Source organism: Colobus angolensis, unplaced genomic scaffold (genome assembly GCF_000951035.1).
Source record: "Colobus angolensis palliatus isolate OR3802 unplaced genomic scaffold, Cang.pa_1.0 Scaffold255, whole genome shotgun sequence".
Lineage (NCBI taxonomy): Eukaryota > Metazoa > Chordata > Mammalia > Primates > Cercopithecidae > Colobus > Colobus angolensis.
In genome coordinates, this window is record NW_012115766.1 from 2,596,580 (window position 1) to 2,617,176 (window position 20,597).

Sequence of the window (20,597 nt, forward strand, 5' to 3'; positions counted from 1 at the left end):
GTGAGCCACTTTGCCCGGCCAGTAATCATCTTAAATTTGTTTATTAATTTATACGGGCCTTCTGTTTTATAAAGTAACTCATTAGGTCATCGATACTAAAACTGTCTTGACTATCAAAACTAGATGTGATGCATTTTAAAAACAAGCCTTTTGTAGGCTACTATTTTATTATAGTCTGCCTAAATCTTTGATATGAATAAACTCCCTTAAATGGTTTACAGAATACCTTTGTTAAATTTTATCTCATTTAATCCTAGAAACAACCTTGTAAAATGGACAGAATATTATGGTTCACTGCCAGTTTACCGCTGAGGAAACCGGAGCTCCCAGAAGTAACATGACTAGCAAACACTGGACTAGAGACCAGAGAGAGGTGCTGAGCCCAGGGCCAGTGCTCTGCCAGGGCACGGGCTGCCTCTGCTCGAGCCGTCTCACCACCGGCTGGGTACACTCAGCAGCCCCTGGCCTAACCTACCTCCACCAGCACAAATACACTATTCAGATGAGTGTTTCAACAATAATATCTGTGGAGAAAAGTTCAAAAGAATCTAAGGGGAGAACTGTCACAACTGCTATTTTTAAGAAATTGTAACTGCTCATGGAGCTAAAAATCTAAAAGGAATTTTAAAAGGAAAAAACAGATAGACAAAAAATACACACTGGTAATAGAGTTGGGAAAGGTTTGAGTATTAGGTGAAGGAATTCATTTATTATACGATGTTTCTTTGCAAGGCCCTCTGAGAGAGTTTACCGGCAAGGAAGAAAACCAAAGACAGACATCCTCTCAATTCCGTTAGAAAATTCCACAATGATCCCAGAAGAAAGAAAGAGTAGTTCCCCCTTCTCCATGGTTTCACTTTCTGAAGTGTCAGTGTCCCACAGGCAATTTTAGTCTGAAAATGTTAAATGGAAAAGTACAGAAATAGACAATTCCTAAGTTGCGGGCCCTTCTGGGTATCAGGATGAAATGTGGGGTGTTCCACTCCATCCCACACTGGACATGAATCCTCCCTTTGTCCAGCATTTTCATGCTGTCTACACTCCCCGCCCCTAAGTCGCTAGAAGCCGCCTCATTATCCAGTCCACTGCAGCAGTATCACAGTGCTTGTGTTCAAGGAACCCTTATTTAAGAATAGCCTAAAGCAAGAGTAGTGATGCCGGCATACGGTTATAATTGCTCTATTTTATTACTGTTCATCTCTTACTCTGCCTACTTTCTAAAGTAAACTTGATCATAGGTATGTAAAGTGTAAGAAAAAACAAAGTATACCTAGGATTCTGTATACCCAAGGTTTCAAACATCCACTGGGGGCGGGGGGAGGGGGAGTCTTGGAACGTATCCCTGTGGTTAAGGAAGGACTACTGTAAAAGCAATGGAAACAAATCCTTGCTTGTTTTTCACCTTTAAAAATAAACTGTTGAAGACAGAAATGCATCTAACAGGAAAAAAAGAAACCGTAACATTTTTTCCCTCGATTAATGCAGATTCTAGAAGTGATTCACTGCATTTTAGGGAGCCTATGCATGCATTAAAAGAGCTGGCTTATTAAACATTACAATTTGCTGGTCATTTTTGACAAACGAGGTCATGGAAAAGCATTAGACAAAACTAGAAAAGTGAAATACATCCAAAATGGTATCTTCAATACCAAGAAGTCTATGCAGCCTCTAGTAATCATATCTCTATGCCCAAAGTGCCAAGAGGAAATCCCAAACAGGAGGGTGAGGGGTGGGGAAGAACTTGAGGAACAGAGTGTGGTAGGCATCTGCATACAGGAAGAGAGAGGAGCTGAAACTGCATAAGACCTACAGCTGGGCGGGTGTGGTGGCTCAAGCCTGTAATCCCAGCACTTTGGGAGGCCGAGGCAGGTGGATCACAAGGTCAGGAGATTGAGACCATCCTGGCTAACACGTGAAACCCCGTCTCTACTAAAAATACAAAAAATTAGCCGGGTGAGGTGGTACACACCTATAGTCCCAGCTACTCGGGAGGCTGAGGCAGGAGAATTGTTTGAACCCAGGAAGCACAGGTTGCAGTGAGCTGAGATCATGCCACTGCACTCCAGCCTGGGTGACACAGCAAGAGTTCATCTTGAAAAAAAGAAAAAGGAAAGACCTCCTACATTGGGCAAAATTAGAACTTTTCATCTGTAAATACTGGAGCATACTAAACAGGGCAACACATGGAGACTAAAATCACATTTCCTTAGATAAATGCATTTTTATAACTGTGTTAAAAAAATGATTTCCATACCATACAGTTCACTCACCATAATGGTGGTCTAAAACTTTTTGGGAAATTTCCAGAGTTGAGCAACCACCAACCATTGCACACTGCCATGTCCATTAGTGGCACATAATTTTGGAAGAACAGCAAACCACATGCTCTAGGTGCTGTACTTTCAACAAAGGTGGGAAATACTAGGTATTCCCTGGAGTCCCCTTCTAAATCTGTGAATTCACAATAACTTTCTCTAGAAACAGAAGAACTGTGGCGGCCCAGGCAATTTTGCATTTGAGACTGCTTCCAAATGCCCACACTGTCTCTAGCTCATCAGGATTCTTAAATTTTATCTCTTTGGCTGATATTTCTTTGTGAAGATGAACAAACACAGTTTGGACCTGGGTTTAAACACTATAAATGGAAAGCAATGTCCAAATCGTTATCAAACTCTCTAAAAGAGGCTTAAGAATTGGAAGATACAGGCATTATCGGTTGGGGAGGATAGGTTTTAAACATATTTTATGATTTTAGAAGAGTTTAAAATGTCTGTGAATTAGGGAAATCAAGGGTTGTGAAGTGGGGGAAACAACAACCTTTTTTAAAAAAACGATCTTCAAAGGACTTTTGCCTATAGATGATTTTCCTTCTTTCTTTTCTCCTTATCATTTTATTAGCCAATTTATTCTCCCCTAAATGAAAAGGGCTGCTATAAAAATCTAAGACCTGTCACACTAACCTTGATAAATTATTTCCCTTATACGCTAACAGTTTTAATTACCCCTTTTATTGTGTGACTGAAACACCATGAAACAGCGAGAGAGGGAGCCACAGAGAATAACACCTACTTTCCTAAGTCTTCCTAACGCAACACAGGCTTAAAGCGGGTAAGACCTCTCAAAGTCCTAAAGGACAAATAAGTATCTTCTAACTGACATCAGGAAGGAGGTTTCTCATACATTTCCTTATATTAAAGGTCTATTTTTATGCTCTGTTATTGTCTCAAGGATACAGAAATGGATTCTGCCTTTCCTGATGATGCAAACACTTTCTTAGTCTTATTCGAGTTGTTTTCTATAGTACTATTTCTGTCATGCTACGTTTTCTATATTGCTATGATAATGTTTGCTACTGGTTACTAAATAAATAAAGCATGGGCCAGGTGCAGTGGCTCACATCTATAATCCTAGCACTTTGGGAAGTTGAGGTGGGAGGATCGCTTGCGTCCAGGAGTTTGAGACCAGCCCGGGCAACACAGTAAGACCCCCATCTCTATAAAAAAAATTTAAAAATTAGTCAGGCATGGCGGTGTGTGCCTATAGTCCCAGATACTTGGGAGACTAAGGCAAGAGGATCATTTGAGCCCAGGAGATCAATGCTGCAGTGAGCCACGTTGCAGTGAGCAAGACTCTATTTCAAAATAAATAAATAAAAATAAGTAAATAAAACATAAAAACCATATTTTCAGTATAAGAGAAGGCACCTAAAATACGTATGCATACACACTTCAAGTTTCAAAAACTTTAAATTTCTTGAAGGAGGATATTACATGGGTATGGATCTATGTTTAAGTTTGTGACATCTGCTATTATTCTTAGCAGAAAATTCACTGACTTGGTTCGTAAAAGATACTAAAAATAATGCAGAAGGATTTCCTACTCCAACCCCCAAACTGCAGTATGGGGAGGCTATAAGCACTACCCGTCCCTGGTAAACATAAGCTCATCTCTTCTGTTCCATAACCCCAAGAATATATGCTTATTGAGATACCCAATTGCAATTTAATAGATTTTAGCCATTCAGTTTAATGGCAAGTGAAGGAGAAAAATCTCAGTAAAAAGACAGACAGCGTAAAAACTGAGGATGGTGTAGAATTATATAGACTCAGTGGCCAGTAGGACAATATTAGGTCAGTACTATGTATTTCTAGGCAGCATCCAGTAATTTTTAAATGCCACCAATCTTTCTAACTAAAAAACAAAAAACAAAAAAAGCTGGGCGTGGTGGCTCACGCCTGTCATCCCAGCACTTTGGGAGGCCGAGGTGGGTGGATCACGAGGTCAGAAGATCGAGACCATCCTGGCTAATACAGTGAAACCCTATCTCTACTAAAGAATACAAAAAATTAGCCGGGCATAGTGGCGAGTGCCTATAATCCCAGCTACTCAGGAGGCTGAGGCAGGAGAATGGTGTGAACCCAGGAGGTGGAGGTTGCAGTGAGCCGAGATTGTGCCACTGCACTCCAGCCTGGGCGACAGAGCAAGACTCCGTCTCAAAACAAAACAAAACAAAACACCCAGATTTTCCCTGGTCCTACATGTGAGGATCCCAGTCAAACGCCACTTGGTTTTCAATATGTTTTTGCCTCCCGTCTTCATGATGTACATGATGCAGTGTTACATCAAACAGGGTAACAGTCCTGTTAAGGATGTCCCCCACCCGCTGTGAGGGAAGAATAAAAACCATTTCCTCACCTGATGGAAGAGAGGGCTGTGTGTCACAGGGATTCCCAAGCCACTAAAGCACATTCCCAGGACCATATCATCGGGAGCATCATTGCTGTAGCACCGACATTTACTGGCAAGAAGTCTCCTGATGGCTTCTCTGCTGAAGACCATTCTAGTGGGAGCCAGAGCAGAGAAAGGGGTTAGAGAAGCTCCACAGAGACTGCTGCTGCACAAATGGGCCCTGGGAAACAGGACTCTACTCCTCCAGACTGAGAGGCAATAGCAGCTTTCTCTAGTTACTGAGCTCAGGTAAAACCCTACCTGTTCTCTTTTAGTCTTCTGGCCCTTTCCAACACTTTTGTACCAAGTTCCCAAAATAATTTCTCTTTGTTTTAAAATACAGTTTGGTTTCTTGTTTCCATTCTGATCCTAAGGTAGAAATGAATCTTTTTATTTCATAAAAAGCTCAAAAACTGAGAGGGCTGAAGGAAAAATATGATTCACAAGTTCAGTCTCAATCATCAAAGACTTTCTTTAAGGCAAAACTACTTAAAATTCATCCATACAGTCCCATTGCCACATATAAGGCCTTGCCCACGGCACTCAATAAAAGTTTGATGCATCAAACAAGCGAGAACAAAGTTGCCTTTGCAAAGACCTTCTTCCTGGGGGAGGAAACATTCTATGAATCACTCTAGGAGGAAGGAAAAAAGGACAAAGAGCTTGAATCCCTGAATCAAAAACACTGATTCCACATGCTGGGCTCAATTCGGCACAGTTTTACCTAATGTTAGCGGCCAACCCCCTCCCCCATCCCCTGTAACAGTGCAGGACTCCCTCCCTGCCCTTGACTAGACAAGAGAATTTCTTTACATAAGATATTGTAACAAAATAGGAAGGTATAAAAAGAAACGAAGTTCCTGTCAACTACAGAGAAAGGAAAACTGCAAGTCTGAAAACCCACCATAAATTGCCTTTCTCTTAGAAAGCCTGCTGTCCACAGTGAAACCTCCCCCACCACATTTTTGGTGGCTGAGTGGAACTCCTACACCCAATCAGCCACGTTGGGCTCAAGCTACTGATTCTGGGAAAAGAGCGTACATGAGAAGATGGGTGGACAGTAAATAGTAAAAATGCTTTTTTTCTTTTGTCAGCATCCAGTAGAAGGAGAAAAATGAGAAAGACTTTCATTTTTTTGATCCGCTCTCTGAAAAACTAACTTTATAGGAAGATGAAACGCGAGCATGAACTTTTAATTTGTAATTATTTTATACTTTTGCCTACTCAGTCTCACATTAATTATCTGCATAAACTAAGTGAATATGAACCGTCAATAACACTTGTTTATTAGCATACTGATGAGTTCTTTCCAAATAAGGTTGCTCGCCAAAATGGAAAACTACCAGTCACATCCTGGTTGGAAAGAACACTTGTCTGCTCTGGCCACCAACTATTAAATGTTAAAAAGATGTTGAAAGGCTACAGGATTATTTTATTTCCTTCAATATACAATATACAAATGTCTAAAATAAGAAAAACTGACATGAGAGTCTGGGACTTGCCCAAGAACACAGTGCAGAGCAAGAAGATGTAGGAAGGGAACATGCATGAGAAACACGCCTGCCCCTCCTGGCCTTCAGCCAATAAACAGGCCATGGTGGTCTCTTTGGGTAACACTTCCTGCTGCCTCTTCTGAGGACACTGCCCAACGTCTTATTTGGGTGTAGTCATTTGCTCCCGAGGTTGCCAAAAAGGCTGATGACAGATACTCTAAGCACAGCTTCCTACCTAAATGCATATATGTAAATAAGTATTTTCCAAAAGAAACGGTCAAAACATCACATGTTCTCACTTATAAATAGCAGCTAAGTTATGAGGATGCAAAGGCATAAGAATGATACAGTGAATGAACTTTGGGAAGTCAGAAGAAGGGTGGGGATGAGGGATAAAAGATTACACATTGGATACAGTGTATACTACTTGGGTGATAGGTGCACCAAAATCTCAGAAATCACCACTAAAGAACTTACTCATAAAACCAAACACCGCCTGCCCTCAAAAACCTATTGAAATTAAAAAAAAAAAAGAAATTCAACTTGTTTTCTCCAAGTACCAAAACTTTCATGGAGTAAGCAACAAAGTGAAAAACAGACACTTGGATTCACATAGTACAAAGGTCTCATGCTCCAAATAATGCAAAATACCTACACAGAAACCACAGGAACCTGCATGTCTGACTCGGCTCTGTCAAAACATCCTTACCCACGACAGATGGTTTAAGGTAATGGTTTTCAAAAATTTACTTGACTGTGACCCACAATTAGAAATCAAGAAATGAATTTCACATTGCAACCATTTATGTTTGGTGTGTGAGTCTGCATGGATATGTATAAAGCTGAAACAAAAATGTCACAATACCTACCCTTATGACATGGAATGCACTCTGATATTTTCCATTTTATTCCATTCCACTAAATAGTTCATTAATTTAAAATGCTAGTTATGGTCCACGAATTGGTTTTACAAGCCACTGATTCTGACTTGCTGTTAAAAGGCATATTGGTTCTCAAGCTAGAGCATCAGAAAATTCTACTGTAATACTAGAGAAACTAATCAACATTACATCTTACAGCTTTTATCAAAGGTTGATGTAAGAGACAATCTCATGAAGAATGTTCCTGCATCTTTGTAAAAGCGCTATACAGAACATCACATTGGTCAATGTTAGTTATATAAAGATCAGTGCCTTGTGTTCATAGATTTGTTTATTCATTTATTCCCTGTACCTTGAAAAACATGAGTCCTTATGCTAAGAAGTGAGGAAATAATGAGAAATGAAACACACAGGTACTGCCTTCAAATAATGCATAATTTAAGTGGAAAACAGAAAAGTAAATAGGCAATTAAATGATAATGGTTTGCATAATATGCTATGAAAGTACATTAGAAATGCACTAAACCCAGATTTGAGAGGCTAGACTGGGCTAAAGGCATTCAAGAGTAAATGGTGATAGCTATGGTGAGTCCAAAAGAACAAGGAGGAACTAGACAGGCAGAAAGTTGGGGAAACAGTGCTACGCAGAGACCAGCAAATGTCATATCTTGGGAGGAGAGGAAAAAAATAGTGCTTCAGAGAAACTGAAACAAGTTCAGCCAAGAGTTCTTTAAGATGAGGGTGTAGATGGATGAGGCTAGAAAGGTAAAACAGCATCTGCCAAGATCATGAGAGGTCTTATAAGCCTTGGAGTGTGGACTTGATCCTAAAGGCAATGGGAGAAGTTCTACTGCCAGTTAGGATATCAGAGGATGCAAAAGACTTTCATGCCATGGTAAAGTAACACTCAAATAAAAATATTCAAATAATAGGAAAATCATACGTAATTATGAAACTGAAGAGAGGTAAATGCCACGAAGCCTAGATGAATGAATTTCTAGAGAGAAAAATCTTTGCTAGGGGAGTAGCAGGCCAACCATGGCAGCTTTCAGCGGCAAACTGGGCCTAGTAAGTAGGTAGAAAACAAAACTCTTCTTGGGCCTTTGGTCCCAAAGCAGTGGCCTCAGCAACATCCAGGGAGGCTGTTATTCAGGCAAACTAGAGATGATCAAAACTGAAGACTCATCCCAGATCAACTTGACTCTTTTTAAAATCTGAATGATCATCTATTTGTCTTAGGTGTCAAAAGTAGAAAAAGGTTCACACTCTTGGGGAAAAATAAAGACAATGAGAAGCCACTGAGGGCATCTGAGCAGAGGGGAGAGAGGGCCAGATCTGCTTTTAGATAGGTCCCTTTGACTACAGTGTGGGCAACAGCATGGAGTGCAGTTTAAGACAAAAAAGTAGGGAGAATAGGAGGCTGTGGCAGGAACTCATACAGGAGATGACAGCGATCTGGTTGAGATTACTGGAGACAGAAGTATTGACAGAAGAGCGATTTAGGAAATAAAATGGACAGGACTGGGTGATTCAGTTGATTGCAGGGAGTGGGGAAAGAAGGAGAGAAAGGGTGAGAGTTGACTCACAGACTCCCGGGGTGAGAACTCATATATGCCACCGTCTTCCTTGAGAGGGGGACACTGGAAGAACCAATCAGGGGTTACAGTCAGAAATGACAAGGTGCTGAGTGTGATGTGTCTGTCAATCTGTCCAGTGGAGATGCCCTTTGAATCTATGAATCTGGAGGCCAGCAGAGTCCTAGACTGGAGAAAGAGTTCCGGGTACCTTCAGCATCAAGCCATACGATCATCCAGGGACAACACGGGGTGAGGAGGAGGACCAGAAAAGATGCCTGAGAAACATAAGACATTGAAGGGATAGATAGAAACAACTGAGAAGGAATGACCAGAAAGAAGGATGAACAAGGACAGGATGCCGCCCTGGAAAGCAAGAGAAAGGAGTGTTTCAGGTCAACAGTCACCGGTGTTAAAGGCTGCTAAGAGGTGAAATAGGATAAAAACTGGAAATTATTAATTTGATTTAGCTACAGCAAGGTTGCTGGAAACCTTGGTGAGATAGTTAAGGAGGCTGGGAGTTAATGACTCTTAAAGGGCTGAGCATGGAGCTGAGAAAATGGAGACAGAGTAGTGAACTCAAGATGTTCTGCGGGGTAGGAAGAAGATGGCGGCATGGTGGTGGTGAGAAGTTTTCAGATGGAAAAACTAGAGGTGGTGGGAAGTATCCAGGAGCAAGATAGGCACTGAGCACAGAAGAAGCGAAAGGTGCCACCTCGGTGGTCCAGCAGGGCCTGCCAGGGGCAAGGGAAGGGGGACCAATGACAATTGTGCAATGTATTTGCAAATCTGGCACTGGCCTGTGGGCTCCTGTGGGGAAGGGGCCGTGCAGCTTTCATCTGTGCATTCCCCGTGCCTGGCCCACACAAGGCCAGTTGAACGAAGGAACCACCAACTGGGATGATGAAAGGCAATGCTAGATAGGTGAGGTAAAGCGAGGTTTCAGAAGGCCTTGAGTGCCAGTCTTGGAAACAACAGCTAAATCCAATATGCAATGAAGACAACAAAATGGTTTTCTTGCAGAAATCACATAACAAGTCACTTCTGTTTTAAAAATATTATATGAACACTATCATGCTATAAAGTATATAAACCCATATACAAATAACAGGGCCACTTTCAAAGTGGAACATCCTGGCTCGATGGGTGCCATGCTCTGATCCTTACTCGGCCCTAACTCTTCACCCAGAAAGCCCAATGCATTACAGTAAGGCTGCAAATAGCTTGAACCTTTTTTGATAAGGAGGTCAACACTCCTTGGGCTTACTCTAGTGTCTTTTCAAAGGCCTCCCTGGACTCCCCCTCCTGTTGTTAATGACCTCAGGCAGATGCAAGTCATAGACTAACAAAGATCAGCACACACGCTCAGGTTTGGTTATCACTGCAAAAGAGCCACCTCCATAACCCTGTTATCTTCACCACTGAATCGGCTAGACCAAACCAGGATGCCTGTCATATGACTGTTGAGATCCTGCAGGTTTCCTGTAGGAATTGTTCCAATCTAGGGAATTGCAAAGGAGGAATTTAAGGTCCCAGCCCTCCAGAAGTGTATCATCCATTAGATTATAAACTAGAATGGTGCCTGGCACACAGCAAACATAAATATCTACTGAATGAATTTAAATGACTACAGTTGATAAGATTTTGCCTACACACACCAATAGTAAGACTATAGAAGTAATAGGGAAAACTGCTTAATTGATTCACCCATATAAATCAAGTTAAAATCTTTCTTCATAAGAAGAGATTAGGCAGATGCTTCATTTAAAATATTGATTTTTAACTGTTATTTAAAACCTATAAATCCTACACAAATATCACTTAATTGCCTAAGTAAGCGTCTATACTTTCCCCAAAGGTGATTTATTAAGCATTACATAATTTAATAGTCTACTGGCTTATTCTCTGAGATTAAAATCTATAACCAATTGCTTTCTCCATTTAAACACAATCAAAACTAGTTGGCTGCCTAGAAGCAACCATTGTTAGGGACATTCTACCAAGTATGACATACTTTTTTGTATCATTTCTTCAAGGGCTAAAATATTCTTTACTGTGTGTTCTTTTAATATTTTGCAAATATAATGTTCACTTTACTATCATACTAACAACCACCATTCACAGAGTACTCACCTATCAGTATAGATCCCAGTGCCAGAGACCCACCTCTCAAGTGGAAAAGAAAGTTTATGTTCAAAGTAGTTGAAGAAAGCTGTGATCATAGTTACCCTCCTCCTCCCGTGATGTAGCTGTAGCCGCCAGTGCCCAGGCCGTAGCCGTAGCGCTCTCCCAGAAACACAGGCTCGCCGGAGTCATAACAGCTAAGCAAGCGCTGGAGCCTGGAGATACTGAGATGCCAAAGGGAACACAAATCATGATTATTTGATTCAAATGTGGTTACGGAATAGTTTATGGTTCTTACATCCCACTCTCTATACTGTGTCACACTAAACTGAAATAGTTAAGAAATTTGAGTGACTTATAGAATGAATAAAATTTTTAAACAACAAACAAAAAAAGAAAACGCATGAACATTGCACATTACTGGGAACAGAAGAGAAACTGAGACACGAGTGGCTTGTTCCTTGGTTTTTACAAGCCCCTGCCATAATACGGCTGCCTGATTTGCGTGGTGAGAGTGGCAGGTTACTGAAGTGAAGTTGGCCAGTGTGCTCTAGATCTTATTTCTACCAGTCCTGTTTCCAAGTGAGTGTGAACTAATTCCTCACATCTTTTCAGATGAACTTGGTATTTAAGAAAAAAATTCCTGATGGCCTAAAAAGGAGCCACTGAGATGCAAATGCACGTTGGGCCCCTGGTTGGCAGGTGGGGAAGAGAATTTGGGCAGTGAGTCTACCCTAGAAATCCTCAGATAATGGGCACAATCATGCTTATGTTTCCCTCAACAAGGCCTCCCAAATCTGAGAACTTTCTGTGTCTAATTGCTTATACTTTTGAACACCTTTTGGCCCCTATCTGCCTTTAACACACGTTAGCAACAATAGCTTACAAAGGGCAGTGTATTAGTCTGGGTTCGCTAAAGTGAGACTATCCATGAGTTGGTCATAAAAATGCCTGCAACTGCAGTTGCTGTTCGGATGAAAACAATGAATTTATAGGAAAATAAAATCAAAAAATAACTTTTTTAAGTAGACACAAAGGGTAGTGCTAAGAAAGGCTATTTTTTCTGTTTTAAGAACTTACACCACTTAGAAATGTCCCTTTCACCTATAAGCCTGCAAAATCAAAAGCAAGTTAGTTACTTCTAAGATACAATGGGGGCACAGGGGATACAGGAGGTAAATATTCCTGTTCCAAATGGGAGAAAATGGCCAAACAAAGGGGCCACAGGCTCCATGCAAGTGCAAAACCTGGCCAGGCAATCATTAAATATTAAACCTCCAAAGTCTCCTTCATTCCATGTCTCACATTCAGGACACGCTGATGCATGAGGTGGGCTCCCAAGGCCTTGGCCAGCCCACCCCTGTGGCTCTGCAGGGGACAGCCCCCATGGCTGCTTTCACAGGCTGGTTGTTCAAGGTGCACAGAGCAAGCTGTCACTGGATTTACCATTCTGGGGTCTGGAGGATAGTGGTCCTCTTCTGAGCACTCTACTAGGCAGTGTCCCACTGGGGACTCTGTGTGGGGGTTCCAACCCCACATTTGCCTTCTGCACTGCCATAGCAGAAGTTCTTCATGAGGGACCCACCCCTGCAGCAGACTTCTGCCTGGACATCCAGGTATTTCTATACATTCTCTGAAATCTAGGCAGACGTTCCCAAACTTCAACTCTTGTCTTCTGTGTACCTGTAGGCCCAATGCTATGTGGAAGCTGCCAAAGCTTGGGGCTTGCACCCTCTGAAGCAAAGGCCAAGCTGTATCTTGGCCCCTTTTAGCCATGGCTGGAGCTGGAGCGTCTGGGACACAGGGCACCAAGTCCCAAGGCTGCATAGAGCAGTGGGGCCCTGGGCCAGGCCCATGAAACCATTTTTCCCTCTGAGGCCTCTGGGCCTGTGATGAAAGGGGCAGCCGTGAAGATCTCTGACATGCCCTGGAGACACGTTCCCTATTGCCTTGGTTATAAACATTCAGCTCCTTGTTACTTATGCAAATTTCTGCAGCAGTGTTGAATTTCTCCTCAGAAAACGGAGTTTTCTTTTTTACCTCATGGTCAGGCTGCAAATTTTCCAAACCTTTATGCTCTGCTTCCCTTTTAAACATTAAGTTCCAAATTCAAACCATCTCTTTGTGAATGAATATGACTGAATGCTTTCAGAATAAGCCAGGTCACCTCATGAATGCTTTGCTGCTTAGAAATTTCTTCCACCAGATACCCTAAATCACCTCTCTCAAGTTCAAGGTTCCACAGATCTCTAGGGCAGCAGCAAAATTCCACCAGTCTCTTTGATAAAGCACAGCAAGAGTGACCTTTGCTCCAGTTCCCAGTAAGTTCCTCATCTCCATCTGAAACCACCTCAGCCTGGACTTCACTGGTCAAAACTATTCAACAAGTTTCTAGCAAGCTCCAAACTTTCACTCATCTTCCTGTCTTTTTCTGAACAATCCAAACTGTTCCAACCTCTGCCTGTTACCCAGTTCCAAAGTCACTGCCACATATTTGAGCATCTTTTCAGCAACACTCTACTCCTGGTACCAATTTAATGCATTAGTCCATTTCACGCTGCTGATAAAGACATACTCAAGACTGGGGGGAAAAGGTTTCATTTGACTTACAGTTCCATGTGGCTGAGGAGGTCTCACAATTATGGCAGAAAGCGAAAGGCACTTCTTACATTGTGGCAGCAAAAGACAACGAGAAAGCAGCAAAAGCAGCAACCCCTGATAAACCCATCAGATCTCATGAGTTTTATTCACTATCATGAGAATAGCATGGGAAAGACCGGCCCTCATGATTCAATTACCTCCCACTGGGTCCCTCCCACAACACGTGCGAATTTTGACAGACATAATTCAAGTTGAGATTTCGGTGGGGACACAGCCAAACCATATCATTCCACCCCTGGCCCCTCTCAAATATCATGTCCTCACATTTCAAAACCAGTCATGCTTTCCCAGCAGTCCCCAAAGGTCTTAACTCATTTCAGCATTAATTCAAACGTCCACAGTCCAATGTCTCATCTGAGACAAGACAAATTCCTTCCGCCTATGAGCCTGTAAAATCAAAAGCAAGTTAGTTCTTCCTAGATACAATGCGGGTATAGGCATTGGGTAAATACAGCCATTCTGAATGGGAGAAATTGGCCAAAATGAAGGGGCCACAGGCCCTATGCAAGTCCAAAATCCAGTGATGCAGTCGAATCTTAACTGTTCCAAAAGGATCTCCTTTGACTCCATGTCTCACATCCAGGTAACACTGATACAAGAGGTGGGTTCCCATGGTCTTTGGCAGCTGTTCCCCTGTGGCTTTGCAGAGTATAGCCTCCCTCCTAGCTGCTTTCATGGGCTGACATTGAGTGTCTGCAGCTCTTCCAGGCGCATGGAGCAAGCCGTCAGTGGATCTACCATTCTGGGGTCTGGAGGACAGTGGCTCTCTTCTCACAGCTCCACTAGGTGGTGCCCCAGTAGGGACTCTGTGTGGGGGCTCTGACCTCATATTTCCCTTCCCCACTAGCAGAGGTTCTCCATGAGGGCCGCCATCCTGCAGCAAACTTTTGCCTGGGCATCCAGGCATTTCCATACATCTTCTGAAATCTAGGCAGAGGTTCTCAAACCTCAATTCTTCTATGCACCTGCAGGCTCAATACCACATGGAAGCTGCCAAGGCTTGGGGCTTCCACCCTCTGAAGCCACAGCCTGAGCTGTACCTTGGCCTCTTTTAGATACGGCTGGAGTGGCTGGGATGCAGGGCACCAAGTCCCTAGACTGCACACAGCATGGGGACCCTGAGTCCAGCTCACAAAACCACTTTTTCCTCCTGGGCCTCTGATGTGGAGGGAGGGCAGTGGGGGAAGGGGCTGCCGCCAAGGTCCCTGACATGGACTGGAGACATTTCCCCCATCTTGGGAATTAACATTAGGCTCCTTGTTACTCACACAAAGTTCTGCAGCTGGCTTGAATTTCTCCCCAGAAAATGGGTTTTTCTTTTCTATCGCATAGTCAGGGTACACATTTTCCAAACTTTTATGCTCTGCCTCCCTTACAAAACTGAATGCCTTTAACAGGATCCAAGTCAGATCTTGAATGCTTTTCTGCTTGGAAGTTTCTTCCACCAGATACCCTAAATCATCTCTCTCAAGTGAAAGTTTCACAAATCTCTAGGGCAGGGGCAAAATACCACAAGTCTCTTTGCTAAAACAAAGCAAGAATCACCTTTACTCCAGTTCCCAATAAGTTCCTCATTTCCATCTGATATCACCTCAACCAGTAGTTTATTGTTCATATCACTATCAACATTTTGGGCAAAGCCATTCAACAAGTCTCTTGGCTAAAGTTCCAAACTTTCCCACATTTTCCTGTCTTCTTCTGAGCCCTACAAATGTCTCTAAATTATTCACCAAGATATCTTTTCTCACAGAGCAACAGTAACATTAACAGTTCTGGTGTCTCATTTTTTGGTGGGAGGGACGGGTAAGAAGAAAACAAAGTACAAAGATCACCTTTCCCATCCCCACTCGCGAGTCTTACAAAAATACCCTAGCTAACAAAGCTAAAGCTGAAACTGAAGAAAACAAATTTAATATATGAAAAGAAACTCTGACCTGTGAAAAGTGTCCACAAGACTTCCAGTCAGATTTATATCTGTCTGAAGATCAAGGCCTCTGACAATGATGATTTCTGAGTGACTAGAAAATGTTCTTTGAATACTACCCTGTTTTCAGCATACACGGTGACTCTAGGACTGCCTCGTAATAAGAGTGGCGTAAAAATCTGGTCTGCTGTTCTCTACAAGGAGTTTGCTACTAACCTCTGCTATTCTATCATTGGTTTTGTTTAGTTTAGTTGCCAGTGATTTTCTAACTTTTAATTCTTGTAGATAGAGCTGGTTATATTTTTCCAACTCAGTTTTATTAGTCTTATGGAAAGTTTTCATTTTCAAGAGTTCAGATTTCAGATCTTTCTCAGCTCCTTCCAGCTTCTTATCGAAGCAATTTTATTCTCTCTTAACTAAGTTTTCTCAAGATGCTGCTTATGTCTGCAAAGATAGATTTTCTTTTAACTTTTCTACTATATCTTGTTTTCTCTTTCTTTGGTCTCTTTCTTGTACTAAATTTGTTTCCACATTCTTGTTGTACTAAATTTGTTTCCATGTAAGTTTTGGGGCTTTCTGTTTTTACTCTGTAGTCAAGATAATCCCTCTTTTACAGACTTCTGCTTTCCAATGTATTTACTTACTTTATCTTACTCATCCTAATACATTTGTTTGATTTACTTCATTTAACACTGTGTTTGGCTTACACATAGAGTATCCTTGACATAAGTAACTTCATCTCAGAAAAAGACTCCATCTTACATTTCATTAGGCACTTTGCCAACAGGGACCAGATGTTTTGCTTGATCAATAAAGACCCTATTCAATCAAATGAGGACATAACCAAGCACACTCCTCCATTTTCAGTCCTCACCAGAGGACTCTGTGGCCACAGAAAGAGCAAGACTTCAGCAGCTCAAACGGCCATCTTAACTGACAGTCTTGCTGTCACTTGTGATAAGCACCTGGTATCTGCCACTGAAGACTCTGCCCACATCAAAGTCTCTTCCTTGCAAGACTGAGGGACTGCCTGGCCCAGAACAGGATATTCTTTTTGTCAATGTCTCTCTCCCTGGAGTGGTTCATTAACCCTTTTTCCTATCCCCTTTTTCTTGATGTTAAATGTTAACTTTGTTATGGGAAGTTTAATCTATAAAATTATATATTAAGTATACTATTAGGGTTTGCAATATTGACTCACTTGTGGAGTGGCTTGAACCTGTGTGCCTATGGCTCTACCGACTGAAAAGGAAGTAATGAGAATCAATTCCTTGGGAACTCCATGTAGCTCATGGCTTTTGTGGCTGAAATAGCATCAGTAAAAGTCTGACATTGTGGAAAGACATAAAGACATGTGGACCTGGTTATCCCTGACCTGGTAGTGTCATGCATGAGGGCTTAGGTTTCTTTGTACAGATTCTAAAACCAAGGTCTTTTCTCTGAGAGCATCACTTGCATGATGGAGATCAGTTTCTAGGCTACTGAACTTACTTTCAGCTTTAGAAAGTGGTTGAGAAAGAATATGCTTGCAATCGTTCAGGGTAGTAGCATCAAAATTCACTGTGTCCTACAAACAAAACTACTCATCTCTTGTTCTCAGGAAAGCAAGTTCTAGGTCTCTTATTGATGTGTGACAGATCATAATCATGGAGAGCAGCAGCCAGTCTAGCATGGTGCAATTCAACTCTGTATCCAGGATTTCCTTGCTGTGTTTACATTCTCTAGTTTAGAATTGAGCATTATATTCTTGCTGTCAGACTACTGAGCTGTCCACTATCCTGGTGTGATATTATGATTATATACTGATATGGTTTGGCTGTGTAAAAATGGATGAATACATATATATTGGTTTTCATCCAGAGTTCCTGGCTTTTAACTCCCATAGCCCTCGTTAGTCTTTTGTTATAATGCTGGGTTGCTTTATTAGGCCTCAGGAGCAGATCTCAGGAAACAGTCTCTCTCTCTGACCTTCTCCTGTTGACACAGGATTCTTTCAGTGCTGCTTCACCAGCCAGAAATCTCCGGTTAGCCAGCGGCACCTCTGGTCAGGGCCTCACTAGGCTCTGGGCTTGCCACTAGACTTGCTCTGCCCACTAAGCCTGGCAGGCTGCGCTTAGTTCACGTTACTGGCCCAGGTTCCATGCCTGCTGTGGCTCTGTGCTCAGCCCATAGCTGGGCTGGGCATGCTGAGACCAGCTTCCTCCTTGGGTGCCAGCATCTGGACAAGGGGTGGGAGACGCAGCAGAGCCTGAAAACTTGGAGATGCCAGCAACTGTGGAACCCCAAGGGTTGTTACCCTTTTGCTCAGGGAGTCCTAAGCTCTGAGTCCCCAGGAAGCATTGCAGCTTGTTCTTATTGTAGCTCATTCATTCCTACCATGTGCATGCTTCGGTGAATGGGGGCGTGTCCCAGCTCATTTGGTCCTGCCGCCCCACTCCACTCATGGCTTCTGGGCTGCCCCAGCCCCATCACTGCCAGTTCTCATCATGTGGGGCAGCTGCCTGGCACCAGCAAGGGGTGAGAGGATTACAGTGTTACAGCTCCGGCTCAGGAAATCCTGAGGTCTAGGCCCCCAGAAGGGTTGCCGCTCTAGTGAACGGGAGTGCGTCACCGCCCTCAGCTCAGTGAGCCAGTAAGGAAAGTGTTACAACCTTTTTCACCCCCACTGTTCAGCGGGTCCCAGGTTCTTGTCCCACGTCCAAGAAGAATGAGGTTACACACACACACACACTGGAGAGTAAGCCAGGTGGGGTATGGTTTTACTGAATGAGAGAACAGCTCTCAACACGAGAGGGGACCCAAAGTGGGTAGTCCTTTGTGTGACAGGGTGCCGTAAGGCAGGTAGTCCGAATATGTGACTAAGTCTGGGGTTTTTATGGGCTCAGGACCAGAGAGTGTGTGCTGACTGGTCCATGGGTGGGCCTGGGAAAAGCACCATTTGATTAGCTAAAAGGCACTGAGGAAGTTCTCACTCCTGGCCGTGGACTCTACCCTGAGCTGATAGCCTGGCTGTCATGCTTCAGTCTGTCTTTGGCTTGAAGGTTGGATTTCACTGGGGACCTGGCCCTTTCTGCCTAGGAATTTGTGTGCCTCTTGGCGCTATCAATGTCCTTATACCTGCCCAAGGTAGGAATTTAATCTGACTGTGGGTCAAAAGACTCTAATTCCAGAGAATGTCCTGCTCCATAACTTAGAGGAAGAAATACTACACAGAGAGGCCAAGAAAAGTCGAATAAGGAGGTCTTTCTGGGTTTAGAACATGTGCTTTCTGTTCAATCACATTTTTACATGGTTGCCAATCATGCCTATATAAGGAAACCGCCATAAAACCCCAAAAGGACAGGGTTCGAACAGTTCCTGGATAGCTAAACATGCAGATTCCTAGGGGTTGAGCACCCAAGGGGGGCACAGAAGCTCCACATTCCTTCCCCCATACCCTGCCCTACATATCTCTTCATCTGCATCCTTGATAATATCCTTTACAGTAAACCAGTAAACGTAAGTGTTTCCCTGAGTTCTGTTAGCTGCTCCAGCAAAGGAACCTAAAGAAGGGGCTGTGGGAACCCCAACTTAAAGCCAGTCAGTCAGAAGATCTGGAGGTCTGGACTTATGACTGGTGTCTGGGGAAGCAGTCTTGGGGACTGAGCCCTCAACCTGTGGGATCTAAGGCTATCCCCAGGCAGATAGTGTCAGAACTGAACTGAATTAGAGCTGACACCCAGCTGGTAGAGGACTGCTTGTTTGCTGGGGGGAAGAAATTCCCACATATTTTGGGGTCATAGAAGGCTTCCTCATTGATTGTTGTGGTATAAGAACACACACAAAAAAATGTTCTGACAGTTTTTCAGGAACAATTGGTGTTAGTGAAGTGGGATTAGCTAGAATGGCTCAGGTTCAGAGAAACATTTGGTTTGAGAAGAGAAAGGATAAAAGGCTAGGGGATGAGAAACCCTTGATTCCTGGGCGGCCAAATGATCACCCACGACAATGGAGCCACAGTGCTATGCTCAATTACTAAAGGTAAAAGTCACCAGTGGAATTTTGAGATGGAGAATTGGTTCACCAGAGGCACAAGAAAATGCAAACTAATCAGAAAAAAGCAAACTATTCAATCCCTTGATTACTGTTATCTATATTAGCTAAAATAAAATTAAAAGAGAGTGCTGGGTTAGACCCTGATGCTACATACACCAAGCTTAGATTTCAGTGAGTCTGAGCTTCAGCCACTAGCCTCGGAACCACTGCACAACGGCAAAATTATGCAGGAACAACAGAAAGTACCTCTGAGACCTGTGGTGACCAAGAGGGTAGTCAATGTGGGAGAAGGGAAAAACCAAATAATTACTGAAACTAGAGGGTATGGTGTAAAGGAACACTCCATTTTGTTGATCTGTATCATCCGCTTCCTGAGGAACCTTTATAAAAATGGATTATGAGAATAACTAATTTAGGGGCAGTATCTTTGGTTTTGAATGCTGCAGAATGGAAGAACATGTTTGGGTTGATGAAGGACTCACAGCTCACTGCTGAACAATTGCACATGGGTGTACATAATCCAGACACACAGGAGGTTATTCCCAAGGGAATAGCAAGCCTGGTGGACTGAATAAAAGTCTGTTTACCCTGAGAAGGGGGACTGCCAGACTCCACTTATAAATGCCAAATGGAACACCCCAAATTATGCAGCTGATACATTTCATGTGTAAGCCATATGGGACTAGCTTTATGATAAATGGGATATTCACCCACTGAATATGCCCATTATCCAGGCCATGGTACATGCTGTTGTTAAAGGGGCCCATTTTGTATGGGCACCTCATACAACAACCTTACTGGTGCAAAACCAAGACGGTTCCAGAAGCCTTATCAAATTTGCTGTCTAAGCTTTACCTCGAGGTCTTACAGATGCTAATAAAAACATTAGACTAATTAACAAGAAAATGATGAAGGGGAGAGGGGAGAGTCAAAGGACTCATCCTGGGAGGTGGAAATTTTTAAATGGTTTGTAAGAAATAAGATGAATAGAGAAAACATTGATAGGAGTGAAAGGGGAAAAAGAAAGGGGAGAGCCATGGAACTCACCCCAGGAGGGGACATATTTAGGTGGTTATTAAAAAATGGAATGAAGAAAATAGAAATTGATGGGGTTAAAACAAAGGTCTTAATACAACATTATTGAAGACAGAGTGGAGGAAAGGGACCCCCAGCTGAT

At 42.8% G+C, this 20,597-nt stretch overlaps 1 protein-coding gene across 1 annotated transcript in view; it reads right to left on the reverse strand.

Annotated features, from left to right (window-relative positions):
• The window catches only part of B3GALTL (beta 1,3-galactosyltransferase-like), a 120,703-nt gene that overhangs the window by 3,061 nt on the left and 97,045 nt on the right, over window positions 1-20,597 (reverse strand). Inside the window, exons 15-16 of the mRNA XM_011946940.1 lie at window positions 10,905-11,024; window positions 4,696-4,840 (exon numbers count right to left, since the gene is read on the reverse strand). Coding sequence (XP_011802330.1) covers window positions 4,696-4,840; window positions 10,905-11,024 — 265 coding nt within the window. The remainder of the gene's footprint in view (window positions 1-4,695; window positions 4,841-10,904; window positions 11,025-20,597) is intronic.